Here is a 26,078-nt window from a genome sequence, read left to right as displayed (position 1 = left end):
CGGGGGAGGACATGCGGGAGGCAACCAATCAGTGATTCTCTGTCATCATTGATGTTTCTATCTCTCTCCCTTCCTCTCTGAAGTCAATAAAAAATATATATATTTAAAACTGCCCTCGAAGACGTTAGCCTAGCCAGTGGCTACCCTGGCTTTTCTTGCCTCTCATGACTTTCTCTAAAGCACCACCTGCCGGCTGTGGCCCGGGCCCTCTCTCCAGGGGCACCGCCATCGGTGGGCAGCTCTCAGCAGCCAGCCCACCACTCCCCAGAAATAGCTCCTCCGACTGAGGCCGAAGGAAGGAACCCCCGAGGGCACACGGACATCACAGACAAGTGCCCCATGCGCTGTGCAGGGGGCTGTGAGGTCACAGAGGGGCCGCTAATCCAGTGGCAAAATAAGCAGCCCGCGGACAGAGGGCGCCCTGTCTGTGGGCTTTCGGGGAGATGGGACCTTGGGCCCATGGTGGCAGCGAGTGTCCTGACGAAGAATGCAGTGAGCCTTGGGCCCACACCTCACTGAGACTCACCTGCACCTCCCATTCCTATGTGTCCTGGCAGCGTGACTCCGCTGGGTGGGCACTGTCCCGTGCACCGAGCACCGAGAGGTCGCGGTTGATTCCCAGCCAGGGTGCATGCCCAGGTTGCAGGCTTGATCCTTGGCAGGGGGTGTGCAAGAGGCAGCAGATTGATGTTTCTCCATCGATGCTTTTTTCTGTCTCTCCCTCTCCCTTCCTCTCTCTCTGAAATCAATGAAAACATTTTTTTTTTTAAAGCACCTTGTAGAGACAGGAAATTTCCGTCATTGGTGGGGTGAGTTATATGATCAATCACACTTGTGGTTTGGAAGGACGATCTGGCAGCAGTGTGAACAACAGATTGAGGCGAGGAGTGGGGGGCAGGGGGGCTGGTGAGGAGAAGCTGGTGCAGAATCATGTCCCTGGGTCCTCCATGCCCCTTCCCTGCCTGTCCCTTCACAGCTGGCATGTCACGTTCTGTCCTCTCCGCACCCTCCTTAGCGATGCTCACACGCCCACCCGCCCCAACCTGGCCACGTCCGTAACTCCCAGCACCGTCTCTCCCATCTGCCCCTCTGCAGCCCTGGGCCTGTGAGACGCCTCTGCCAGGACGGCCCCAGGCAGCTAGCCTTCCATTCTCTCCAGTGACTCCCTGCCTGGCTCAGTTCCTCTCTGACCCATCCACTCTGTCCCCACTCCCCCGTACCCTCCCCTCCCCCGCTGCCCCCACCTCCCTGCTGAACTCCACTTGTCTACTGCACATGTGACTGCACCACTCTCCCTGCTCCCTACTCTGTAAAAGTCAACAAACAGCAGTGGGGTTACCGATGCTCCCTACCTTCCCCGGTGCAAACCGAGCTCTTCGCTGTGGCACCTGCTCAACACTTGTGGGCTCCTTCATCCAGCACATGTTCCCTGAGCTCCCAGGGTGTGCTCAGCAGGAGGCATGGAGGGGGCAGGTCATTCACAGGAGCCTGACCGAGGGGAAGAGACCGGGGAGGGTCCGAAGGATGAGGAGAGAGGGGTAGACTCAGAGATGCTCAATCATCCAAGAAAGGGCGATGGGCCCAGCCAGTGTGGCTCAGTGGTGGAGCGTCAATCTATGAACCAGGAGGTCACGGTTCAATTCCCGGTCAGGGCACATGCCTGGGTTTCAGACTTGATCCCCAGTGGGGGGCGTGCAGGAGGCAGCCGATCCACGATTCTCTCTCATCATCGATGTTTCTAACTCTCCCTCCCCCTTCCTCTATGAAACCAATAAACATATATTTTAAAAAATAAAATAAAATAAAGGATCCTGCTATCCACACAAACATCATGCAGCCTAAGAGGAGGATGGGATCCTGGCACTGCTCTAGTGTTGTCTCATTGGACATAATTCACCACTGGCCAGCATTCAGATTCCCACGCAGAACTCTGCGAACAGAAATTCTGTATAGCTTTTGGGAATTTACAATATCTATAATAACTCACTGCATTTTTTTTTTTAAAAAAAAAAAAGAAAAAGCAAGAGCCCTAACGGGTTTGGCTCAGTAGATAGAGCGTCGGCCTGTAGACTCAAAGGTCCCAGGTTCGATTCCGGTCAGGGGCATGCACCTTGGTTGCGGGCGCATCCCCAGTCGGGGAGTGTGCAGGAGGCAGCTGATCGATGTTTCTCTCTATCCCTCTCCCTTCCTGTCTGTAAAACAGTCAATAAAATATATATTTTTTAAAAAAGAAAAAAAGAGCCGAAACCGGTTTGGCTCAGTGGATACAGCATCGGCCTGCAGACTGAAGGGTCCCAGGTTCGATTCCGGTCAGGGGCATGTACCTGGGTTTCAGGCACATCCCCAGTAGGAGATGTGCAGGAGGCAGCTGATCGATGTTTCTCTCTCATCGATGTTTCTGACTCTCTATCTCTCTCCCTTCCTCTCTCTAAAAAATCAATAAAATATATTTTAAAAAAAAGAAAAAGAAAGAAAGAAAAGGATCCATGAAGTCAGCCGCAGAACACCTGCACGTGGGAGCAGGGCCAACAGTGGGAGCGTGGGGAGGGCGCTGTGCCGACAAGTGTTTTTAGCTGCTCGTGCCTGTGTACTCAGGTGACGCCCACACAGGCCTGCTGAGCAGGAGTCAGGAGTGGGGTGCCCACCGGGCGGTGCAGGAGCCCGCGGGGGGGGGGCAGTGGGGACCTCACTCTCTCCTTGTTTAAGTTGCTCACAGACATCCCTTCGTCCTTCAGCCGTGAGGGGACAGGGTGCAGCTGAGGAAGCCAGCTGCTGGGCTGAGGGTCTTGCACTCGTCTCCGTGGGGAACCGAGTGCCCAGCCTCTGTGCTTCCGCAGCGCTGCTGCCAGGCCCCCGGAGTTGCTCCTCCGCCCCGACATTTGCGGCTGGGACCCCCCCCCCCAGGAGAGGTGGTGGGTGGGAACCAGCCCTGCGGACCGCACCCCTCCAGCACCCGCTCTTTCTGCCTGGGAGGCTGGGGAGGCTGGGGAGCCGGCGGAAGGGGGGAGGCCTGGGGAGGGCGCCCCGCCCCGCCCGCCCTGTCCACTCCTGGGGAGGCTATTTGGGTCCGGAGGTGCCGGGCTCCGTCCTAAGCAGGACCCGCTCACTGCTGGTCGCAGGTGCCAGCCGCCCGCCCCACGCGGAGGCTCCCCGGGAAGGGTGGCTGCAGCCCTCCACTCTCCGCACCTGCCCGCTCGCCTCCCGCCACCCGCCGCCCGCCGCCATGGCCCGGCTCCTGCCCGTCACCCTCGGATGCCTCAGCCTCCTCTACCTGCAGCTCCCAGGCACGCTGCCCCGTGGCCAGGGCAGAAGCCGGCAGCCCGCCCGGCCCAGGTGAGCGGGGTGCAGACCAGCCTGTCCCCTGGCCGAAGCTGCAGAAACCAGAACACCTGGGAGGCCCCTCTGCCCAGCCCCCTCCCCAACACCCCCCCCCCTCCCGCGTTGGGGAAACCCCCTGCTGCTAGGGCTTACCCTCAGAATCAAGGGCCAGCCCCCAGCCTTCAGCAAAGCCTGGTCAGTGCAAGAGCCCCTCTCTCTTTGCCTCCCTCCCAGGGTTCCCCTCCTCCCCCCCGGCCGAGTAGCCCTCCCCAACAGAGAGGTTGGCCAGGGCACAGGGGCTGGAGGGTCCCCAGGCCTGCCACCTCCCGCTCTGCAGGAAGGGCTGAGGGGGAGCCCCTGGCCCTGAGCACAGTGACCCTCAGAAGCCAGGGGTGCCCTTTTCCCAGGAGGCGCGGGTGAATGGGGCAGGGACCTGGGCTACTGAGTGGCTGAGTGGCCAGGGGGAGCATCTGGGGCTCCCCCTGGCATTCTCCAGGCAGAAAGCGGGGTCCCTGAATGGCTGGGTTGTTGTGTTTACTTCCTCCATCTCCCCTGCAGGGCACCTCCAGCCAGGACCCTTGCCAGCGGCCTGCAGCCCCAGCACCCTGCACCCCGGCCTGTGATCCAAAAGCCGCCCCAGGCCCTGCAGCCACAGAGGGGCGCCAGTCTGTCCCCTGCCGCGGGTCAGCCTCTCCGGAGTGGTCCCCGTCGACACTTGGGCCCCCCAAGGCCCAGAGCCCAGCTCCTGCGGGCGGGCTGTGTGCTGAGCACCTGCCAGGTGCAGAACCTCAGCCACCGTCTGTGGCAGCTGGTGGCATCGGCCGGCCCCCGGGACCCAGCCCCCATGGACCCCAGCAGCCCCTACAGCTATGGCTGAGGTGGGGCAGGGCATGCCCTAGCCAGATGCTGCACCCCAACCCCAGAGCGGCAGCTCAGCCCAGCCCCAGTCCAGCCCCCAGGGCTCCCGCAGACAGCAGAGACCCCCCCCCCAACCCACCCACCAGGTGCTGCAGCGAGCTACCTGGAACTGCTTTGGACCCACAAACCATGCACATGTGTGGCCCCAGGCAGGCCTGCAGGCACAGTCCGTCTGCCCCGGGGTCTGTGCACCCAGGAGCGCGCATGCTCAGGGGCAGCATCCCACTCGGGAAAGGGTTTCAGAGGGAAGAGGTCTGCTCAAGGTCACGGAGCAGAAGTCAGTCCTGAGCACGCAGTGCCACCACCTCCGGGCCCGCGGGAACCCTCTCCCTGCTGGGCCCGTCGTCAGATTAAATCCTGGCTTTAGCCCGGCCGGCGTGGCTCAGTGGTTGAGCATCGACCTAGGAACCAGGAGGTGATGGTTCAATTCCCGGTCAGGGCATGTGCCTGGGTTGTGTGCTCGATCCCCAGTGTGTGGCGTGCAGGAGGCAGCCAATCAATGCTTCTCTCTCATCAGTGATGCTTCTCTCTCTCCCTTCCTCTCTGAAATCAATAATAAAAATATATTTTAAAAGAAGAGCCACACGGTGTTCTGGGGCAGAGCAGACAGACACCCCTTCCCACGTCCCAGGGCCAGGCAGGCCGGCTTGTGGCCAAGACCTCCCAGCCCAACAGCTCCATGGGCTCAGAGCCACACAGAGAGGGGGCTCCACAGGCACCCCAGGCTCCCTGACCCCCGCCCTGCCTACTGTGGGGACTCCCCAGGATCTGCTGTCCCCAGCTTGTCAGGGCCTGGGGAGCGGTACGGCGCACAGCAGCGTGCATGGGGCTCCTTACGACTCAGCCTGTCAGTGGTCCGAAGTCCTGACACCCCACGTCACAGGGGCATGACCTGGGGTCCAGGAAGGTGGTTTCTTGTATTTAGCAAACACTCACACGGCACTGAATTTGCCCATATTTGCCCCTGTCACCCCTTCAGCCACCCTGTGAGGGGGGCACAATCATGATCCCAACTCTATGGGCAGACACTGCAGCCACAGAGGTCAGGGACAAAACCACAGTCAGGCCCTGGCTGGTGTGGCTCAGTGGATAGAGCATCCGCCTGTGGACTGAAGGGTCCCGGGTTCGATTCTGTTCAAGGGCACATGCCCTGTTGTGGGCTCGATCCCCAATAGGGGGCGTGCAGGAAGCAGCCAATCAATGATTCTCTCTCATCGATGTTTCTCTCTCTCCCGCTCCCTTCCTCTCTGAAATCAATAAAAATATATTCAAAATACAAACAACAACAGCAAACCCACAGAGAGTGCAGAGGCCGCCCCAAAGCAGCTGAGAGAGGCTGGAACTGGTAGGCCGGCCTCAGAGCCAGTGCCTGCGGTCACCGAGGGGTGTCGGCGAGGCAGGCAGGCAGGGAGGGCGTAGGAGAGGGGCCGGAACGAGGAGGGCAGAGTGGGGGCAAAGTCCTGGCCTGCCTGTGGCCCGGTCCTGCACACGATGCCCCCCGCGGTGCACCCCCTCGCGGTAACCAGGCTGCCAGGCCCCGGGGCAGCACCGTGGTGTCCCGGCCTCGGCCCTCCCCCGAGCCTTGGGCAGCTGTTCCTCCAGGCGGGACGGACTGTTGACCTTAACGCTTGGCTGTGCCGCATCACGAGGTCACCTGCTGTGGTCAAAGCATCACACCTGGTGTCCCCCGGCCCCTGAGCTCCAGGCCATGCCCTGGCCGCCGACCTCGCACCCCCCCTTGGAGGTCCGGACGCAGCACCCCAGCTTCCCAGCCCCTACCCACGGCCTTCTGGCAGCCCCTGCTTTAGCCAAACCTCTTGTTAACCTAAAAAAAAAAAGGCCTCTCAGCGTGAGAGACGAGCGTTTATTTGGGATTTTTAAAAAGCTCTTCCCGAATCACTGATTCTGGCAGAAGCCCAGATCGTGCTCTGCTCAGGAGACCACGCGAGGGGTGCTCACGAGGGGCAGGGACCGTGACGTCCGCAGAAGGAAGGCGTGGCTGTCGGTGCCGACAGCTTGGCAGAGTGACGCTGACTCCCACCCATGTTTCATTTCCAGTCCTGCCGCCATCCGCCCAGGGGTCGTCACACCTGCTTTCTCGTCGTCTCTGCACACAGTTCTCTGGGACACAGGCTGCTCCGGCCCCGTGCACAGGTGACTGTGCCCCGTTTTCACATCCAGCGATCTGAGGCGTAAGAGGTGCCAGGCAGCGCCTCCGGCTCCATTCACGGTTCTGTCCACATCCCCCCTTGTCATCAAGGTCTTCCTTTGGGAGCTTCCTGGTCCGTCCTCAGAGAGCAGCCTCGTTCGCTCCGTTGTCCGGGCTCTCTGGGGCGTGTCCCGCCCACGTCCCTCCCTGGTCTCCAGGCTCATCCCCGTGGATCACGGCCCACAGAAGCGGGAAGTGGTTTTGTTTCTGGAGCCTCAGGCCACATTTGAGCAGCAAGAGCTCAGTCGTATTTTTTTTTTAAATATATATATTTTTTATTTCAGAGAGGAAGGGGGAGAGAAGAGAGAGAGAGAGAGAGAGAGAGAGAGAGAGAGAGAGAGAGAAACATCCATGATGAGAGAGAATCCTGGGTCGGCCGCCTCCTGCACGCCCCACACTGGGATCGAGCCAGCAACTCGGGCCTGTGCCCTTGACCGGGCATCGAACCCTGACCTCCTGGGCATGGGTCAACGCTCAGCCACGGAGCCACGCGGCCGGCACGACTCGTTCTGCTGTGCCTGCCTCTTCTGTGGAGAACGTCCCTGCCAGGCAGGTGCGTTTGTGCATTCGGACCCTGCTGTGTCTGCAGGTACCAGACCTGGCCCAGTGCCGCCTGAATTCATCTCTGCCCGAACCTCTCACCCTAAGAGCCAGACAGAGACCCACCTTCCACCTTTACTAGACTTCAGCCGGGCTCCTCTCAGCCGCCCGCCCGCCCTCCCTCCCGGGGCCTCGCCTGGTACTCGCAGCGGCCCCACCCTGACGTCTCAGCGCCCTGCCCTGCCTTCAGCAAGAATCCTGTCCCGTCAGTTTAGCAAGAACCCCCGAGGCTTGGTGACCCCACGCTCTCGGCATCTTCCTGCCACGGACCCTCCGCCCTCCTCCCCCAGGAGAGACTGGGCCAGATCAGGGGAGGCCGCTGCAGACCCCACAGCGGCTGATCACAGCTGGTGCTGGTTCCGACACCGGCTGGCACCTCCCTGCCCCCGCTGTGGGCCGGTCCCTGGAACAGGCCCTTGCCTGGCCCTGGTCACGCGTGTACCGTGATTTCCGTACCAGGGAGCATTCCGGTACTGGTACCGGGACTCGTCGCCCCGGCCCGATCGCGCTCTGGCCCCTGCCGAGCGGGGTAGGGATGCGTCTGGTCTTGCAGCCGCCCACGGCTCGCCTCCTGTGTACATGTCGCTTCACACACCCCTCTGGTGAGCAGCAGCCTCTTGCTTTGGCCTTTCCCTGCCCGCCGTGGGCAGAGGTGGTTTCCAGCGGGGCTTTCCCTGGGTCTGCGTGTGGGAACGCCCTGCCCTCTGCTCCTGGCTGTCCTGGATGTGTTCTGGGGGAGCCCAGCTAGGAAAGTCTTCCTTCCCATTTGAGGTGTCAGAATAGCCCGGCTGGTGTGGCTCAGTGGTTGAGCACCGACCTATGAACCAGGAGGTCACAGTTGATTCTGGGTCAGGGCACACGCCTGGGGTTGCGGGCTCGATCCCCAGTGTGGGGCGGGTAGGAGGCAGTCAATCAATGATTCTCTCATCATCGATGTTTCTATCTTTCTCTCCCTCTCCCTTCCTCTCTGAAATCAATAAAAATATATACAAAATAAATAAATAAATAGAAGTGTTAGAGTCTCTTTTTTTATTTTTTTATTTTTATTTTTTAAAATATATTTTATTGGTTTTTTCACAGAGAGGAAGGGAGAGGGATAGAGAGTCAGAAACATCGATGAGAGAGAAACATCGATCAGCCGCCTCCTGCACACCCCCGACTGGGGATATGCCCGCAACCAAGGTACATGCCCTTGACCGGAATCGAACCTGGGACCCTTCAGTCCGCAGGCCGACGCTCTATCCACTGAGCCAAACCGGCTAGGGCTAGAGTCTCTTTTTTAAAAAAATTCTTTATTGTTTAAAGTATTATATACATATGTCTCCTTTTTCCCCATTGACCTCTCCCCCCTTCTTTTTTTTAAAATATATTTTTTATTGACTCCAGAGAGGAGAGGAGAGGGAGAAAGAGAAAGAAACATCAATGATGAATCATGGATCAGCTGCCTCCTGCACGCCCCACACTGGGGATGGAGCCCGAAACCCAGGCATGTGCCCTGACTGGGAATTGAACCGTGACCTCCTGGTTCACGGTCAATGCTCAACCACTGAGCCACACCGACCGGGAAGAGTAAGTGTTTCTGGAACAAGGCCCTGCCCAGGATCCCAGGTGCCTGAGGGATGGGGGTGGCGGGGTCCCACGCCTGTGGGGAGGGCCCTGGGCCGGTGTGGCCGGGTTTGGAGCCTGTGGGACACAGCGCAGCTCACCCTAAGTGGCCACTTGTCCGGGAGGGAGTCCGGAGCTCAGGCAGGAGGGGCTGGGCCGCTCCTGTGCTGACCCATCAACTCGCCGAGCCTGGAGGAGGGTGGATGGTCACTCATTACCGAGGGCCCAGGCCGAGGGGCTGGGTGGCGTCCGGCCGCTTATGTAACCGTGGGCGTATATAAGGGCACAGGCCTGGGGACGCTTGCCCGCCTGCAGCGCTGCTCCCTCTCAGGATGAAGGTGGCTGTGGTGAGTCCCCAGGCCCAGTGCCCACGGGCCCTGCTGGCCACTCCCCGGTGTCCCCTCCCTGCGGGTGCCTGCCAGCCCGCTGCTCCTCTTGTGGTCCCGCTAGGCAAGAGTCAGCTGCCCGCCCCGGGCTCCCAGCGCCCAGGTCTGGGAGGGCGGCTCAGTGGGTCTGCTCCTACACAGCGTCTCCCCAGAAACAGGCGCCCGGCTGACATCCACTCGGCAGCCCAGGACTCGCCAAGGCCCCCGGCGGGTGCCAGGGCCGGAGAGGGGTGTGCTGCGGGCGCTGTGCTCTGGGGCGACCACTGGCCTCTGCTGCCGACCCCCCACTTAGTCAGTCTCGTGCCCTCGAGGGGGTCCCCACTGCCTCCTGGAGCGGGCATCACGGTGAAATGGGCTCAATCCCCCCAACCAGGGCCCAGACCCTTCCCTGGTCTACAGGCCGGAGGGGCACCCGGAGGTGGCCAAGGACGAGGGCAGCTTCCGGAACTACACCGTGAGGACCCCGCCCCGCCCTCACCCGTGGGTCCTGGACCCCGAGCCCCCCATCCAGCTTTATCACCCCTGCGCCCCCTCCCTGCCCCCCCACCCCTCTCAAGCCCCACCCCGGCCCCACCCCACCCCATGTTTCAGGCCCACCCCACCCGTCCTAGCCCTTCCCTGGGGAGGGCGACACTTGGTCCCTGGGGACGGCCCCCTTCACACCTGTGGGACCAGCCCTGGGCGAGGGGGCAGTGGCCGGGCGGTGAAGGGCAGGGCTGGCCGCCGCCTGGCTGACCCTCGGGCTTGCAGTCCGGCCCGCTCCTGGACCGCGTCTTCGCCACCTACAAGCTCATGCACACGCACCAGACGGTGGACTTCGTCCGGAAGAAGGTGCCGGCTGACCCCTCGTGGCAGCTCCGAGGGTGGGCTGCCCTCCCCCCCGCCCCGCCCCCGCCCGTGGGCCTGCTGACTCGGTCCTTCCCGGCCAGCACGCCCAGTTCAGGAGCTTCTCCTACAAGAGAATGACCGTCCTGGAGGCTGTGGACATGCTGGACGGGCTGGTGGACGAGTCGGACCCAGACGTGGACTTCCCCAACTCCTTCCACGCCTTCCAGACGGCCGAGGGCATACGGCAGGCCCACCCCGACAAGGGTGCGCCCCCACCCGCCCCTCCCTGGCTGTGGTGGGGGAGGCACTGCCTCTGGGGCTGGGAGGGCAGACAGGGTGCCCTTTCCCTGCAGGCCCTGACCCTGGCACCCCCTGTCCCTCCCCTGCCCTGATCCCACCACCCCTTCCCTCTTCCTCCCAGACTGGTTCCACCTGGTGGGGCTCCTGCACGACCTGGGGAAGGTGCTGGCTCTGGCGGGGGAGCCCCAGGTGAGGGCAGGGGTGGAGGACATGTGGGCAGGGCCCGGACAGCCTTAGCTCTGGGCTTGGGACACCCACTTGGCGGGCAAGCGAGTCGTGGGTGTCCCTCCCCAGTGGGCGGTCGTCGGCGACACCTTTCCCGTGGGCTGCCGTCCCCAGGCCTCTGTGGTTTTCCACGACTCCACCTTCCAGGACAACCCCGACCTCCAGGATCCTCGATACAGGTGCCCCCCACCCCCCGCCCTGCTGGTCCTCTACGGGGTGTTTCTTCATCTTCTTTTTAAAAATAAAGTGCAGCCCTGGCTGGTTTGGCTCAGTGGATAGAGTGTCAGCCTGCAGACCAAAAGGTCCCGGGTTCGATTACGGTCGGGGCACATGCCCGGGATTCGGGCTCGATCCCCAGTGTGGGGCGTGCAGGAGGCAGCCGATCCGTGATCTTCTCGCATCATGGATGTTTCAGCCTCTCTCTCCCTCTCCCTTCCTCTCTGAAATCAATAAAAATATATTAAAAAAAATAAAAATGTAATATCTTTTTATTGATTTCAGAGAGGAAGGGAGCAGGAGAGAGATAGAAGCATCCATGACGGGAGAGAATCACTGATCGGCTGCCTCCTGCACGCCCCCCACTGGGGATGGAGCCCGCACCCCGGGCCTGTGCCCCGAGCGGAATGAAACCGTGACCTCCTGGTTCATAGGTCGCCGCTCATCCACTGAGCCACACACGCTGGCCCAGGGTGCTTCTGAGCCCCTCACCCTCCCTCTCTCCCTGCAGCTCAGACCTCGGCATGTACCAGCCGCACTGTGGGCTCGAGAACGTCCTCATGTCCTGGGGCCACGATGGTGAGGCTGGCGACAGGCTGGCATTGCCAAGGAGGGCCCCCCCCCCCGGGTGCCTGGTGGTGACCCCTCTCTCCCACAGAGTACATGTACCAGGTGATGAAGTTCAACAACTTCTCCCTGCCCCCCGAGGTAGGTGTGGGGAGGGGCCCCCCGCCGACCCGCCCGCCCAGCCTGGCGCTCACTAGGGTGGCCTCTTCCTGTCCCCAGGCCTTCTACATGATCCGGTTCCACTCCTTCTACCCGTGGCACACGGGGGGCGACTACCGGCAGCTGTGCAGCGAGCAGGACCTGGCCATGCTGCCCTGGGTGCAGGAGTTCAAGTACAGCCACCCCACGGAGACTGGGGGGGGTGGGAATGGCGGGGGGGGGGGGTGTGGGCCTCCCCTGAGTCACCGTCCCTTCTTCGCTGCAGCAAGTTTGACCTCTACACCAAGTGTCCCGACCTGCCGGACGTGGACCAGCTGCGGCCCTACTACCAGGGCCTCATTGACAAGTACTGCCCCGGGGTCCTGAGCTGGTGACCGGCCGCCCGCCCTGCTCAGGCCTGCCCGGGTTCCCTGGGGGCAGCCGGTGTCGGGCACGGGGACAGCCCACCCCAGCCTCCCCGGGGGACCCGCCTGCCGTCCTTGCTCCCCACCCGTGGCCTCTCGTTCGGTGGCAATAAAGGCCTAGAAGCAGCCCTAGCTGTTTGGCTCAGTGAATAGAGCATCGGCCCGCAGACGGAAGGGTCCCGGGTTCGATCCCGGTCAAGGGCACCTACCTCGGGTGCAGGCCTCTCCCCGGCCTGGGCCCTGGTCGGGGCTCCTGCAGGAGGCAACCCATCGATGTGTTTCTCTCACTTCAATGTTCCTCTCTGTCTTTCCCTCTCTCTTCCACTCTCTCTAAAAAAATCAATGGAAAAATATCCTTGAGGATTAAAAAAAAAGGAAGAAAAGAAAAGAAAACTAAAAAAAAAAAAAAAGACCTAGAAGCAGCTGGAGTTGGACCTCACTGAGCCCTGTGTGTTGGGTGCAGGGCAGCCTGAGTGCAGGGGGCAGTACCCAGCCTCGTGGACATGTGTCCTGCTGTGCCCGTCGCCCTCCCAGCTCCCCAGTGAGAACCTGGGGTCACCCTAGTCGCCACCCCCCCTTTCTCAAAACAGTCACCAAGTCCTCTGGGCTTGGTCGTCTTATAAAAAGAAACACCTGCCCGGCCGGTGTGGCTCAGTGGTTGAGCATCAACCCATGAACCAGGAGGTCACGGTTCGATGCCTGGTCAGGGCTCTTGCCCCGGCTGTGGGCTCGATCCCCGGTGTGGGGCGTGCAGGAGGCAGCCGATCCATGATTCTCTCTCATCGTGATGTTTCTCTCTCTCCCTCTCCCTTCCTCTCTGAAATCAATAAAAATATATTTTTAGAAAAGAAAGAAACACCTCATAGCTAAAGAACACACTACAGAAAACATAACAAGTGCACAGGGTACAAACACTAACCACGATTACACACACCAGCCCCCCCCCCCCCGCCCCCGTCCGGTGCCCCAGGTGCAGCCCCATCCTGACGTGGCCATCACCTCCTTCCCTGTGGTTTCACCCCCCCAGTGTGCCCTCAAGACCACAGCTTGGCTGGCTTCCCCTGGCAGTTTATTTCTTTGTAGAAAGTGGCTCTTTGTCTCAGGGAGTTTCCTTCTGTCCGGGGCTGGAGGAAATAATTCCTCACTATTTTTGGTCATTGGTAAATGAATGTAGAGGCCTGGTCAGATCGGGTGAGGCTTGTTGGGGGCAAGGGTGCTCTGGAGGTGGCGGAGCGCTCCTCACAGGCTGGGTTCAGTGTCAGCTAAGAACATCCTTCACCCATCAGAGGTCTGGACAGCATCCCGCCCTCGCTCCTCCAGCCTCCTCGGACCCGGAGGGACCCAGAAGCCCCTCCTACTGCCTACCGGTTACCGTTAGTGTAGGAAAGGCAAGTACACGCTCATCTTTCTCTTAAGTTACCCGTTTGCAACATCTCTCAACGGTGGCCAAGTTGTCCATTTTTGTGTTAAGAACAAACAGATTTCAGCATGTTTAGGCTTCAGTTCATGGATTTAAAAAAATATGTCTTTTTATTGATTTCAGAGAGCAAGGGAGAGGGAGAGAGAGATAGGAACATAAATGATGAGAGAGAATCATGGATTGGATGCCTTCTGCACGCCCCCCACTGGGGATCCAGCCTGCAACCCAGGCGTGTGCCCTGACTGGGAATCTTATCGTGACCTCCTGGTTCATAGGTCGATACTCAATCACTGAGCCATGCCAGTTGGGGCAAGTCATGGAATTATTGTTATTTTTAAAATATTTTTATTTATTTCAGAGAGAGGAAGGGAGAGGGAGACAGAAACATCAATGATGAGAGATAATCACTGATCGCTGCCTCTCACACTGGGGAGGGAGCCCGCAACCCAGGCATGTACTCTTGACTGGAATCGAACCCGGGATCCTTCAGTCCACAGGCCGACGTTCTATCCACTGAGCCAAACCAGCCAGGGCTGGAATTATCATTCTTACTAGTGCTCAGACAGCCCCATCCCCTCTGGTCCCATGACCCGACCGCAGCAATGGCCTCAAGGGATGTCTCGCTGTCTGTCTGCTGGTTGAGACTCCCACATTATGAGCTTCCTGTGTCTGACATAACAAGTGATCGTAAACCTCTTGGCTTGAAGCAACACATTTATGCTCTCAAGTTCTGGGAGCCAGACCTCTGAGATCAAGGTGTCGGCCGGGCCTGCTCCCCCGGAGGCTCCCACGAGGCCTCTTGCTGTTTCCAGCTTCAGATGGCCGCCAGCATCCCCCAGCCCTGGCTGCATCCTGCCCCCCTCCACACGGCTTCTTCTCTGTGTCTGCCTCTCTCTTATAAAGACACTTCTCATGACATTTAGTCCCCACACCCCATGATCGAGGATGACCTCAAGATCCTTAATCATGTCTGCAAGATTCTTTATTTTATTTTTAAAATATATGTTTTTATTGATTTCAGAGAAGGAGGGAGAGGTATAGAGAGATAGAAACATCAATGATGAGAGAGAATCATTCATTGGCTGCCTCCTGCTCACCCCGTACTGGGGATCAAGCCCACAACCCAGGCATGTGCCCTGACTGGGAATTGAACCGTGACCTTCTGGGTCACAGGTGGATGCTCAACCACTGAGCCACACCAGTCAGGCTCTGCAAGATTTTTTCCCCAAATAAGGTCACACAAGTTCCAAGGGTTTGGTGTGGACATGTTTTGGGGGGACATTTATCAGCTTACACAGAGGCTGCCCCAGACCTGGTTTCTTTTTATTTTTCAATATAAATATAAATTATAAATATAAATAATATAAATATACACTAGAGGCCTGATGCACAAAAATTTGTGCACTAGAGGGGTGTCCCTCAGCCCGGCCTGCACCCTCTCCAATCTGGGACCCCTTGGGGGATGTCCGACTGCAGGTTTAGGCCCGATCCCTGGCCTAATCGGCATTCAGACTTCCCTCTCACAATCCGGGACTGCTGGCTCCTAACTGCTTGCCTGCCTGCCTGCCAGCCTGATCACCCCCTAACCACTCCTCTGCCAACCTGATCGACACCTAACTGCTCCCCTACTGGCCTGATTGTCCCCAACTGCCCTCCCCTGCCGGCCATCTTGTGATGACATGGGGGTGGCCATCTTGTGGACGAGGGTGTGACGGTCAATTTGCACATTACCTCTTATTATATAGGATATATGTGGGAGGGGGGAGAGAGAGAGGGAGGGAGAGAGACATTGATGTGAGAGAGAAACATCAATCGGTTGCCTCCCATAGCACCCGGACTGGGGATCAAACCCAAAACCCTGCATGCGCCCTGACTGGGAATGGAACCCGCACCCTTGTGTATGGGACGATGTTCAAGGAACCCTGGCTTCTTTGAGTGGGAAACGGTATTTCAAATCCACGCGTAGGGGCTGAAAACTCCATCACCTCTTGAATGTCCACCTCCACTCTGACCTCTCATTGTGGCCATCAGAGGTGCAGGCTGCAGCCCTTCCTGCCCGGCTCAGGCTGTGCTCAGCCCAGCTCCCTGTCCTGCCCACACCCCACTGTCCCTCCCGTGTGCCCAGAGCCCCTGTGCACTGACCTCAGGAGAGAACAAGGTCAAGCTCTTCTCCTCTCAGGAAACTCTGACCTGACCTGCTCCCTCCATCGCTGGGCAGCACCGGGGAGGAGGGGTGGCTGCCCTTCTCCACCGCCCTCCCAGCCTGTGAGATCGGGCAGGGCAGGCGCAGGTACAGGACGTCGAGTGGGTCCCTCCTGGAGTTGCTCCATGGGTGTGTGGGGGCCGGCGAGGCAGGGAGGGGGGAGCTGAGTCTCGCTGAGACCTGGGCGATGGGGCCATGGAGGGCACGCCTCAGGGTGGACGGGCCTCTGCCTCCCGGAGGTCAGGTCAGCGAGCAGGCAGGTCTGGCAGGAGGCTGGGGTGGGGAGGAGAAGAATGAGCCCCAGAGCTGGGGGAGGGCAGTGCTCGGTGGGCTGCCCCTCTGGGTCCAAAGTGGCCATCCTGATGCCACCCCTGTGGCGCCTCCCCAGTGCAGGGTGGGAGCAGCCGCCTTTATCCCTGTCCCCAGAGCCTCCTTGTACCCCTGTCAGACCCTAAACTGGCCCAGATTGGGGGAGGGTTAGGGTTCTGCCCACCCAGGGGACTGTCGGGCCTCTGTGGGGGCCTTGGGGCATTGGGACAGTTAAGGAGCCCACCGAGGGCAAGCTTGGCTCTCCCTCCAGCCGTGCTGCATCCAACCCCCTGACCCCTCTGCCCCCCGCCCTCCACCCCTCCTCCAGCTCTTCCTTTGCAATTAGGGCAGCAGCCCCTCATTGGTCGGCCAACACCCTTCCAATCGGTAACATTTCTCTTTAAAGGAGCCAGTTTACTCTGAGAAAGTGGGGTGCAGGTAACAGAGAGTGTAGATCTGTTTCCAGGCCTGTTGGGGCCGGCAGTTGGGAAACCCTACTGGTGTTGGAAACCGGCAGCCATGCCCTGCGGGAGCAGAGCAGCAAATCAGGGCCTTTGCTACTCTGGACGGAGGAGCTGTTAGGGGGTGAAGATTAATAAACAGATGGAGTTGTAGGGTCCGTCCAGGAGCTCTCGGCCTAGCCCTCGTTTACCCGGCAAGAAGATGGGCAACTACTCAGCCAATGAAAGACTGCCCCAGCTCAGCCAATGGAAAGCCACGACACTTTCAACTCCAAGTTTCCTCCAATAGATTCTCTGTCTACAACAGCCTGGAAATCCCCCGCCCTTCCCCCCCCCCCCGCCCCCCCTAAAAAAATGTTCTTCTCCTTTGGTGACTCTAGGGACTTGCTGTGGTTTGGGGACTTTGAGCGGCCCTAGAGGAAGGGTGGTTGCTTCTAAAGGTGCAAACGGCCCACGAAAATACAATGACAAGTCCAAGGCCCTCAACGCCAGCCCTCAACGCCAGCCCATGCCCAAGGCTGATTTGTGCTCCGACAGCGGTTCTGAAGAGCGCAAGAACCTTTCCGGGCCCGGAGAGTCGATGCTGGTGCGATATACTGAGACATTATTCGCCCTTGTCACTGGGATGACATTCACCATGACAACATACATGCAATAGTGGTAAATGGCTGCCGACCTGCACAGATCCAGACGGTGCCCCAAAGCACTAGTCCTGTGTCCTTCAGGCCTCACACCACCAGTTAAGAAAAGGTCATTTGCTCAAGAATGTCTTTGACCGGCCAGAGGTCACGGGAATCGGCACAGGCCGGGGTTGCGGGCTCAGTGGGAGGCGTGCAGGAGGCAGCCGATCAAAGATTCTCTCTCATCATTGATGTCTCTATCTCTCTCTTCCTCTCCCTTCCTCTCACAAATCAATAAAAATATATTTTTTAAAAAAGAATGTCTTTGACCAAGGAGTAAGTTACTATTTTTTTTAATTCTCTATCCTTGAATATGGGTCTTTTTTTTTTTTTATCTTTCGTGTGACAAAAAATGAGAAGAATGCTTCTGCTGAGTACGAAACATGACAGTTGCCTCAAGGAAAAGTCCTTGGGTGGTTGAGTTTCCAGCTCAACCTGGGCATGTGCCCTGGACCGATAGATAAACCACAGTCATTCAGTCTTGGCTACTTAGCAGGCTGTCTTTCTTTTCTTTTTTAAAAATGTTATTATTGATTTACTTACTAGTGGCCTGGTGCATGAAATCTGTGCACATTAAAAGGGAATTAGAGGAAATATTTTCATATTGCTATTTGCCCTTTCTCTATAATAGAAGTGCCAGAGATGAAAGAAAATTAGTAAAATGTATATGAAAATCTTTCTCCTGTCAGAGTCTGGGGCGCACCGCGGGACCCAGAGTCAAGTCCCCACCCACCTGCATGCACCTTGAAATCACGTGAGACCCAGACCCAGCCAGCCCCACCTCCGTAAAGCCCTGCCAGGTGGAGGGCACAGCCTGAGGCCCCCCATCAAGCCCCATCGGGTGGGGGGTCGCAGCCTCAGGTCCCCCTCCCCACCTCCGCTGTGGGCACAGCCATCTTGTGATGGCGTGATGGAATGAGGATCAATTTGCATATTACCGCTTTATTACATAGGATTTTATCTATTTTCATATATTTTTATTGACTTCAGAGAAGAAGGGAGAGGGAGAGAGAACTATAAACATCAATGATGAGAGAGAATTATTGATTGGCTGCCTCCTGCATGCCCCCTACTAGGGATGGAGCCCGTGACCCGGGTATGTGTTCTTGACTGGAATTGAACCTGTGACCCTTGAGTCCACAGGCTGACGCTCTATCCACTGAGCCAAACCAGCTAGGGCTACTTATTTTATTTATTTTAGAGAGAGAAAGGGTGAGAGTGAGAAAAAGAGAGAGAGAAACCTTGACTTGCCGCTCTTATTGATGCACTCATTGGTTGATTCTTGCATGTGCCCTGACCAGGGATCGAAACAGCAACCTTGGCCTATTGGTGCGATACTCCAACCAACCAAGGTCCCTGGCCAGGGCCAGCAGGCATCTTTTTACACTTGAAGAAGAGGACACTGTCACTTCAGGAAGACAAGGACAGCATTGGTTGCCAACGGTAACATTTAGCTTCTGAGCAAATACTAGGATTTTGGGGAAATTGTGTGTAGTGAATGCCGTGACATTTGGCTTTTGTAGCAAGTGCCTGACTTAAGCTCAGATTGCAGAGACCCCTTTCAAAGAGGCCTGGCTTAGAGGCGGCGTCTGGAATAGACACAACGCAGCCACAGGACTGGGTAGAGGGCCAACTCCCTCCAACCAGGCTCCTTTGTTGTAAGAGATATTGGTTGATTTTGGTAACTGACCATTCTAGTTACTTGTCTTTTATATCTCTTCCTTCACTCTAATTACTCCTCTTATGCTTTAACTTTACCGAACAGCGAGCCCAGAAAACCCTAGGACCCACCTCGATGCGATAAAAACAGCCCCCCAGCCTGGAGTGCTCTCTCTCACCTTGCTGTGTGCACCCTGGCATGTCCTGTGAGAAATAAACTTTTTTTTCAAAGTTTCCCAGTGGTTATTCATGAAGGTCACATTGCGATCGTAATAGCCACAAGGATCTGTCCGGTGGTAACTCAGGTTTGGGAAGGGGAGATGTTTGTGGGAAACTCACCTGGGCCAGGTGAGTGGGCCCAGCTGAGTGTCCCCCAGGCATTTCTGGCTGACAGCGCTACTATCAATAGACTGAGACCAGCAGGCGTGTCCATCACTGTCCACTGCTGTGAACTTGACTCATAGTTACAGGCTTTTCTGATGAGATGGACGGTGATATTAATGAACATGATTTTTTTTGAGATTGTACAATAGGACGGATGTGTCAACATTCAGAAGATCTGCATAATTCCATGAACTATTATTTTCCAAATGACCCACATGTGATGCTCCAAAATCATGCAAAATGCACCAGTGGATTGTCATGTGACAGAGAACAGAAACTTCTCTGGCATGGCTTCACACCCCACATTGCAACGAGCCCCTAAGAAACGACTCCTTAGAGTCATGATGTGGAGTCAGAATATGTGCAACGCCTGGAGAATATTCTAAAATACTCTTCCCTTTCCAACTACATATCGGTGTGAGGCCCGATGTTCGTCATGTATTTCGACCAAGGAGATATTGGAACAGGTTGACCAGAAGCAGATACGAGAAGTCAGGCATTAAAGATGATTTGGCAAAAATGTAAAACTATGCCACTCTTCTCACTTACTATTGTGGGGAATAGTTAATTTGCATTAAACATTTGTTATTATTGGAACATGTTATGAATTTATTTTATGTTTAAATAAAGTCAATAAGTAAATATGTAAAGAATTTCTGTTTAATTTCCAGGGCGGTAAATATTGATAGATATAACCCTCATAAACAGAAGCTCTTTGGAGTCCTCCATAACTTTTAAGAATAAAGGTGTCCTGGACCAGATGACTGGGTCCATGGATGCCAGTCAACATTAAAAAAAAAAAAAAAAAAAAAAAATATATATATATATATATATATATATATGTATATATATATATATACACACACATATATATATATACATATATATATATATATATATATATATATATATATATATATATATATATATATATATATATAATTGATTTTAGAGAGAGGGAGGGGGTAGAGAGATAGAAATATTGATCAGCTGCCTCCTGCAGGCCCCACACTGGGGATCGAGCCTGCAACCTGGGCATGTGCCCTGACGGGGAATCGAACTGTGACCTCCTGGTTCATAGGTCGATGCTCAGCCACTGAGCCTGCGAAGATGCCTGTGTTGAGCCCACAGTACAGCTTCCAGGGCCGACGGGTGAAGTGCGTCTCACTCCTGCCCCCAGCAGCCCCGGTGAAACTGCTGCAGCTGCCGGTGTCTGGGTGCCTCCTGTGATGCTCCTTGTGGAACGTGGTTCCCAGACACCGGCAGCACTTGGACACGGCAGCCACGTGGCTGTGCTGAGCGCCTCCGCCACTGGCTGAGCCGGCGCTCACCTCTGCCGGGAAAGGGCTGCTGACCGGGAGGCTGCAGGGCTGTGCGGAACAGGTGCGGGGGAACCGCTGGACCTGAGAACGGCCAAGTCCAGTGGCCAGAGTCGGTGGAAGCCGGCAGCGCCCTGTATAGACAGGCCCGTGGCTCAGCCGCCTGCAAACATCATTAACTGCCTCTTGCATGCCCCCTACTAGGGATTAAGCTTGCATCCTGGGCATGTGACCTGACCAGGAATCGAACCCAGGACCCTTCAGTCCGCAGGCTGACACTCTGTCCATCGAGCCAAACTGGCTAGGGCCAGAGCATTTTAAAATGTATATATTTTTATTGATTTCAGAGAGGAAGAGAGAGGGGGAGAGAGAGATAGATCGATGAGAATCATGGATTGGCTGCCTCCTGCACGCCCCCACTGGGGTCCAGACCAACAAAACCCGGGCACATGCCCTGACCAGGCATCAAATTGGCAACCTTTCAGTGCCCACAATGATGCCCAACCCACCGAGCCACATTGGCCAGGGCCAGAGCACTTTTGAACCCACCCGAAAACTCAGGTCGCAGGTCCACCTGAGTCCACCAGTGGCTGTGGGTTTGTCAGAGGCTGTCAGTGATGTGGAGAGGAGCTGGGCACACCTGGGCAAGCTGTCCGGGGCTCTGTGGTGAGCCTGCAGGGTGGGGGTGGAGGGGCAGAGGGAAGGCTGAGCTGCAAGTGCCCACAGATGGCAGTGACCTGATTGACAACCAACCCCCAAATGGAAACCTGGACGGTGCCCTCCTCCGCCTGACCCAGGGTCCCGGCTCCTCTTCTCCTCCCGACCGCACCCTCTCCTGCTCTGGCCTCTCAGGTCTTCCCTCCGCTCAGTGGTGCTCAGACCTTCCCTGACCGGCCACCTGCGGCTCCCGGCCCCCGGCCCACCTCGCCTTCTTTCTGGTCTGGCCCAAGCAGTGCCCAGTGCTCTGTCTAAGTCTTCATTTCTTTCCCAAGGGCAGTGACCTGAGGAGCTGGAGCAGGAGACGGGGCTGGGTTTGGGTGGGTTCCAGGCCCCACCTTCCCTGACTGGCCTCGCAGCTCTGAAGTGCAGACCTGACAGGTGGGCCAGGCTGTGCTGGCTGAGGCTTGGAGCCCTGAGCGGTGCCAGACCAGGCCCTTGTGTCCATTTTACAGAGGGGAACACTGAGGAGGGCAGAGCAAAGACACCCAAGGAGCCGGGTCAGCAACAGCTGGACAGCAGCTGGGCTGTGCCCACAGCAGAGGCCTGTCCGCAGGCCTCCCTGTGGAAGGAGGCAGCACGGGTCAAGCATGAAGAACCTTTATTGGTTCGTGAACCAAATGATGGGCTGGGCTGGCATCAGGCTCCGGCCTCTGCAGACTTGGACCCCCCGTCCTGCACCACGTCCTGGGAAGGGCTCCGAGCTGGTCACACCCGCCTCCGGGGCCACTGTCCAGGCCAGAGGGGGCCCTGGGAAGGGACGTGGTCGGCGCAGTGGGGGACAAGTGGACCCTTGAAGCAGCAGGGCAGCCAGAGCCTGCCCCTGGGCGGCACCTCAGCCTGCGTCTGCCAGGACCACTGGCGAAGGCACTGTGGCTGGGCCACGTCCAGCTTCAGAGGCCAGAGGTGGGGGGCTGCCGACCCTCCGGACGTGTGGGAGACGGAACACGGCTACTTTTTCCGCCGGGCAGTCTGGGAGCCACTGTTGCTGCTGTTGGGGGCTGGTGCCGCCTGGTCCGTGGCCGATCCTGGCTCCTTCTTGGGTGCCGGCCTGTGCTTCTCTTCCCTGGGGGGAGGGGAGGCTCGGGAGGGGCGGGGCCCCAGCAGAGCCTGCAGGACCCTGACGGCCCCCACCGCGAGGATGAGTCCCCAGAGCAGGGTGGGGGCCTCCAGGGGCGACAGCTGTTTCCGTACCCACTGGAGGGCCTGGGCAAGGGCGTTGCTGGAGCTGCGGGCCCGGCGTGGGCTCTTGTCCTGTGGGGGCAGGATTGAGGGGGGTCAGTAGGGGTCGTCCCTGGGGGTGGAGGTCATCCTTGTCAGCACCCCCAGCCTGGCTAGCACCTTCCTACCTGGAGACCAAACTGCCTGAGTAGCGTGTCCAGTGTCGGGTCCCCCAGGGACACGGGGGGGAAGAATTCCTCCACCCACTGGCGTCGCCACCACTGGCTGAAACAGGACGGGGAGCTCAGGCGATGGGGAGCCCCGAGCCCCCAGCCCCCAGCCCCCGCCGGGTGCCCCAGCCTTACCCCTGCTCCCCGGGCTGTGAGAACCAGTACTTATAGCGCTGGGCTCGCACGTAGGTGGGTGGCTGCTGGTGGAAGGGGTACCTGGCCATGTCGCTCTGGATGAGGCGGATCACTGCGGGGGAGTGGGCTCAGCTGGCTGCTCCCCCAGCCCTGCCCGCAAGCCCCCCAGCAAGCCCGACCCTCTGCTCCAGCCTCACCTGGCTCATTGCCCTGCAGCAGGCAGAGCACCAGGCTCGTGAACCACGGGCTGTGCGTGTGCGGGCCCAGGGCCGCGAACCACATCTGCCAATCGAGGCGCGGCTGGTGGGGCGCCACGAGGGGGGGCGGCCGGCTCACGTTCCCAGGCTTGTACATGAACTCAATCTCCTGTGCGCCACACCCAGCCGGGTTGGGGGAGCAGCTAGACCTGGTTTCCCCCCATCCCCCCGCCCACCCCATCCCCCTTGGGCTCCCCGCCCGTGGAGTGCTCACCGTCCAGTGTTGCTTGTCATAGCTGCCCTCCAGCACCACCTCGGGCCGCCCCCCCAGGCCGGTCATCCGTCGGAAGAGGCCGTAGGAGTTGGCCAGCTGCAGGTGCTCCACGGCGCCAAACAGGCGGTGGGCCCCGGTCCAGAGGCGCCCGTGGGTGGAGGGCTCCATGTAGGAGTACGGCACCTGGAGGCGGTGGGCGGAGGCTCAGTGCTGCTCCCCCCGCCCCGCCCGGCCCCTCCCCCGATGCCCTGTGAAGTGCTACCCACCAGGCTGACCAGGAACATGGCCACGGTGGCAGTGCCAAGGATGGACAGCTGGACTGCAGTCCAGAGCTTTCGTAGCGACCCTTGCACCTGGGTCCACCTGAGGGTCAGGGGCCAAGTGCCGTCAGCCCTGCTCTGCACAGCTCTACCGCCCACGCCGCCCCTCCCCCCGCCCCCTGCACTTACCTCCAGAGGGCGGCCAGCAGCTCCCAGGCGAGGGAGGCGCCCCCTAGCCACATGGTGGGTAGGGTCACCATCTTCAGCCACTGGGAAAACTGGTGGAAGGTGAAGGCTGTGGAAAGAAGGGGTGTGAGGACAGGAAGCCCAGTCCAGCCCCTGCCCCCGGCACCCAGCTGGCACTCACTGGTTCTAGAGTGGATGGTGCGCTGCTCCCAGTCGACCTCCAGGCCAAAGTAGTGCACGGTGCCGTAGGCCAGCAGCCCGTAGACGGCCAGTTCCAGCAACAGGGCCGGCAGGGCCAGCAGGGCCTTGGGCCAGGCTGCGGGGCAAGACAGTCCTGGCCAGCTGGGAACAGGGCGGAGGGTGGGCAGCCAGGAGGCTGGGGAGCTAGAGCAGAGGCCAGTGGGGACTGCTGGGGGAAGGAGACCTGGGTGAGGACGGCTGGCTGCTGGGACGGGTGACACTCACAGGCAGGTGTCTTCTTGCGACGGCTGTTGCCAGCCTCGGCCGCTAGGTGCCTGTCATCCAGCAGGGAGGTGGTGAGCACGAGGGTGAGCAGGTTGAAGAAGTTGTAGTTCCCAGTGATGATAATCAGGACTTGCAGCAAGACCTGCCGGAGGGTCTGTGCTCAGAACTCCAACCAGCGCCCCCGTCTGGGCCCTTCAGAGCCTGCCCCCCACGCCTAGGTCTCTCCTGCAGGCCTCCTTCCCCCTCTGCAGCGCCCCTGGCCTCTGTTCTGTCCCCTCTGCTCCTATCGACCACGGCTCCCCAACACCATTGGAGAAAACGCAAGCGCAGCACACCTCATGCCCCTGCCGACCTGAGCCCGACATCCTCCAGCGAGGCCGGGCTCTGCCCCACAGGCACACCTTCCTACCTAGAGCTAACCTGGCCTCTGGCAGGAGACCTCCTGACTGCCGGCGGCGGCGACCCAGTCCCCCACAGGAGGCCCAATTCCCGCCTGCTTCCTGAGGGCGGGTGGCCCACTCACCTGGGAGTAGAAGGCGGCCAGGCGCAGGCGGCGAGCAGGGGCGAAGAACAGAGGGGGCACCGCGATCTCGATGAGGAAGGTGGCCACCACGCTGAGCCTATGCAGCCAGACGGGCAGGTGGTGGGCGACCCAGGCGGCAGGCGTGGGCAGGCACTGCGTCTCGTAGTGGTAGGTGAGGGCTGCGGGGGGCGGTGGGTGGTCAGGGCTGGGCCGCGGCCCCCGGGACTGCCCCCTGTGCAGGCGGGGACCCTCACCAGTGAGCCCCCACCACGTGGGGCAGCGGCTGGTCAGCTTGACCACACCCGAGGCGAACATGAGGCGAAACAGCAGCCAGCGCACGAGCCAGAAGGGGAGGCCTTCGTGGGGCGAGGCCCCTGCCATCCCACCCTGGGGGGGCTGCTTATGGTGGGAGGGCTGCCTCAGGGGGGCCACCAGCACCGCCAGGAAGCCAGTCTCCAGCAGCAGGGAATCCCTACAGGGAGAAGGAAGAGCACAGAGAGCCCCTCCCCATCAAGGCTGCTCCCCTCAGAGGGCCCTTCCCCCCAGGAGAGGCCGACCCCCCATCCCGTCGCCCGCCCCCCAGCCTCCTGAAGCCCCACACCCAGTCACTCACCACTGGAAATAGAGAAACACCTGGCCCACCTGCAGGGAGAAGGGCTGTCAGGGCGCAGGGGGTGTATGTCTGGGGAGGCAGCGAGGGATGGGGGAGGGTGGATGGGGCTGAAGTCAGCTGGGGACCAGGTTCCCAGTGGTGAGGGGAAGGCAGGCAACCCCCACGTGCCTGGCAGGCGGACAGGTAGGCGGCCCAGAGCAGCAGGTAGACGAGGAGGTGGCGCAGCCGGCGCAGCAGCAGGGCGCCCAGGGCCAGCAGGGTGCCCAGCAGGGTCAGCAGCTCCAGGCCCTGTGCTGTGTCCAGCCCCAGGCGGGGCGCCTCCCACAGCAGCGTCGGGGTCTCCCACAGCTGCTGCCACGGCCCCTTGCCCTGGGGCCGCAGTGTCCGTCGGGCGGGCAGGATGCCCTCGGTGCCATACAGGCCTGTGGGAGGGCACAGTCCTGCGAGGGCGGACTCCCCCCGCCCCAGGGCCCGCGTGTCTGCCTCCCCAGGTCCCAACCCGCAGCCAGTCCTTCCCGACCCCCCCCAGGCCGGGACGCAGGCTCTCAGACACGTGTCAGAACCCGGTGACCGCTCCCCTCGCCAGGCCAGGCACCCGACCCCACGCGGGCTCCCCAGCCAGGGCCTCCCAGCGGGCAGGTCCCGTTCCCCTCTCCTCCAGGTGAGAGCCCGAGTCCTACCTACCCCACCAGGTCGGGCCCCACCTCGGGGCCCTGCTTCCTACGGGAAAGGACCATGGCAAGCCCCCCTACCGCCCCCCCCCCCACTCTGCGGCCCGCAGGACACGAACGCAGCCCCCATCCCCGCATCCAGGCCTGGACTGCGCTCCCGCCCAGGACGGTAGGGTCGGCGGGGAGATGGGAGGACGCTGGGCGCGGGAGGGGGCTGTCCCGCGATCGGCGCCCTCACCCGGGATCTGCGTGTAGAGGGAGGCGAAGGCGAACAAGAAGACGGCAGCCACGCCCTGGAGGAAAAGCTGCCGCGGGAGCCGGGAGCCCGCCATGTCCGCTACGCGGTCCGCTGGACGCGAGCCCGCGAGTCCACCCGGCGCCGCCCCGCCCGGCCGGCGGCAACTGCGAGTCCCCGCCCTGGCCCCGCCCCCTGCAGCGTACGCCCCACCCCCTGCGGCGCACGCCCCGCCCCCTAG

The 26,078-nt window shown here is 59.6% G+C and overlaps 3 protein-coding genes and 1 non-coding gene across 5 annotated transcripts; 3 read left to right on the top strand and 1 right to left on the bottom strand.

Moving 5' to 3' along the window:
* The first annotated feature begins 1,763 nt into the window (after positions 1 to 1,763).
* On the top strand, positions 1,764 to 1,928 carry LOC132228991 (small nucleolar RNA SNORA23). The gene has a single exon (XR_009451575.1). It is a non-coding gene; the product is annotated as a small nucleolar RNA SNORA23 (small nucleolar RNA).
* Positions 1,929 to 3,223: 1,295 nt separating this feature from the next.
* On the top strand, positions 3,224 to 4,195 carry ADM2 (adrenomedullin 2). The gene is made up of 2 exons (XM_059680890.1): positions 3,224 to 3,333; positions 3,877 to 4,195. The coding sequence occupies exons 1-2, from the start codon at positions 3,224 to 3,226 to the stop codon at positions 4,193 to 4,195; spliced, it is 429 nt and encodes a 142-aa protein (XP_059536873.1).
* Positions 4,196 to 8,900: 4,705 nt separating this feature from the next.
* On the top strand, positions 8,901 to 12,097 carry MIOX (myo-inositol oxygenase). Its single transcript, XM_059680889.1, has 11 exons — positions 8,901 to 8,997; positions 9,410 to 9,490; positions 9,787 to 9,867; positions 9,966 to 10,128; positions 10,286 to 10,353; positions 10,459 to 10,568; positions 11,117 to 11,184; positions 11,264 to 11,313; positions 11,392 to 11,504; positions 11,597 to 11,736; positions 11,784 to 12,097. Exons 1-10 carry the CDS (start codon positions 8,983 to 8,985, stop codon positions 11,703 to 11,705), a joined length of 858 nt encoding a protein of 285 aa, XP_059536872.1. The 5' UTR covers positions 8,901 to 8,982; the 3' UTR covers positions 11,706 to 11,736; positions 11,784 to 12,097.
* Positions 12,098 to 21,471: 9,374 nt separating this feature from the next.
* LMF2 (lipase maturation factor 2) lies at positions 21,472 to 26,008 on the bottom strand. 2 transcript variants are annotated; one of them, XM_059681267.1, is made up of 14 exons: positions 25,841 to 26,007; positions 25,100 to 25,353; positions 24,932 to 24,960; positions 24,573 to 24,790; positions 24,319 to 24,497; positions 23,796 to 23,937; positions 23,512 to 23,646; positions 23,334 to 23,439; positions 23,151 to 23,247; positions 22,885 to 23,067; positions 22,611 to 22,779; positions 22,414 to 22,525; positions 22,237 to 22,333; positions 21,472 to 22,141 (listed from the first exon to the last, which is right to left on the bottom strand). In XM_059681267.1, the coding sequence occupies exons 1-14, from the start codon at positions 25,932 to 25,934 to the stop codon at positions 21,839 to 21,841; spliced, it is 2,118 nt and encodes a 705-aa protein (XP_059537250.1). In that variant the 5' UTR covers positions 25,935 to 26,007; the 3' UTR covers positions 21,472 to 21,838. The 2 variants fall into 2 exon arrangements, with proteins under 2 accessions (XP_059537250.1, XP_059537251.1); XM_059681268.1 differs by lacking the exons at positions 22,414 to 22,525; positions 22,611 to 22,779 and having other exon boundaries at positions 25,841 to 26,008.
* Between the last annotated feature and the right edge of the window lie 70 nt (positions 26,009 to 26,078).

The sequence above is a fragment of the Myotis daubentonii genome, chromosome 2 (assembly GCF_963259705.1).
Source record: "Myotis daubentonii chromosome 2, mMyoDau2.1, whole genome shotgun sequence".
NCBI classification, from domain to species: domain Eukaryota; kingdom Metazoa; phylum Chordata; class Mammalia; order Chiroptera; family Vespertilionidae; genus Myotis; species Myotis daubentonii.
This window is presented reverse-complemented; position numbering and strand designations above follow the sequence as displayed.

Excerpts from the sequence above, each read along its gene's own strand:
- ADM2 (XM_059680890.1), top strand. The coding sequence starts at position 3,224 with ATGGCCCGGCTCCTGCCCGTCACCCTCGGATGCCTCAGCCTCCTCTAC. Across the intron at positions 3,334-3,876 it reads CGGCAGCCCGCCCGGCCCAG|GGCACCTCCAGCCAGGACCC; the intron begins GTGAGCGGGGTG and ends TCTCCCCTGCAG.
- MIOX (XM_059680889.1), top strand. Across the intron at positions 10,569-11,116 it reads CTCCAGGATCCTCGATACAG|CTCAGACCTCGGCATGTACC; the intron begins GTGCCCCCCACC and ends CTCTCCCTGCAG. Across the intron at positions 11,314-11,391 it reads ACTTCTCCCTGCCCCCCGAG|GCCTTCTACATGATCCGGTT; the intron begins GTAGGTGTGGGG and ends TCCTGTCCCCAG.
- LMF2 (XM_059681267.1), bottom strand. The coding sequence starts at position 25,934 with ATGGCGGGCTCCCGGCTCCCGCGGCAGCTTTTCCTCCAGGGCGTGGCT. Across the intron at positions 23,938-24,318 it reads TGGCCGCCTTCTACTCCCAG|GTCTTGCTGCAAGTCCTGAT; the intron begins GTGAGTGGGCCA and ends ACCCTCCGGCAG. Across the intron at positions 23,068-23,150 it reads CCATGTTCCTGGTCAGCCTG|GTGCCGTACTCCTACATGGA; the intron begins GTGGGTAGCACT and ends CACCGCCTCCAG.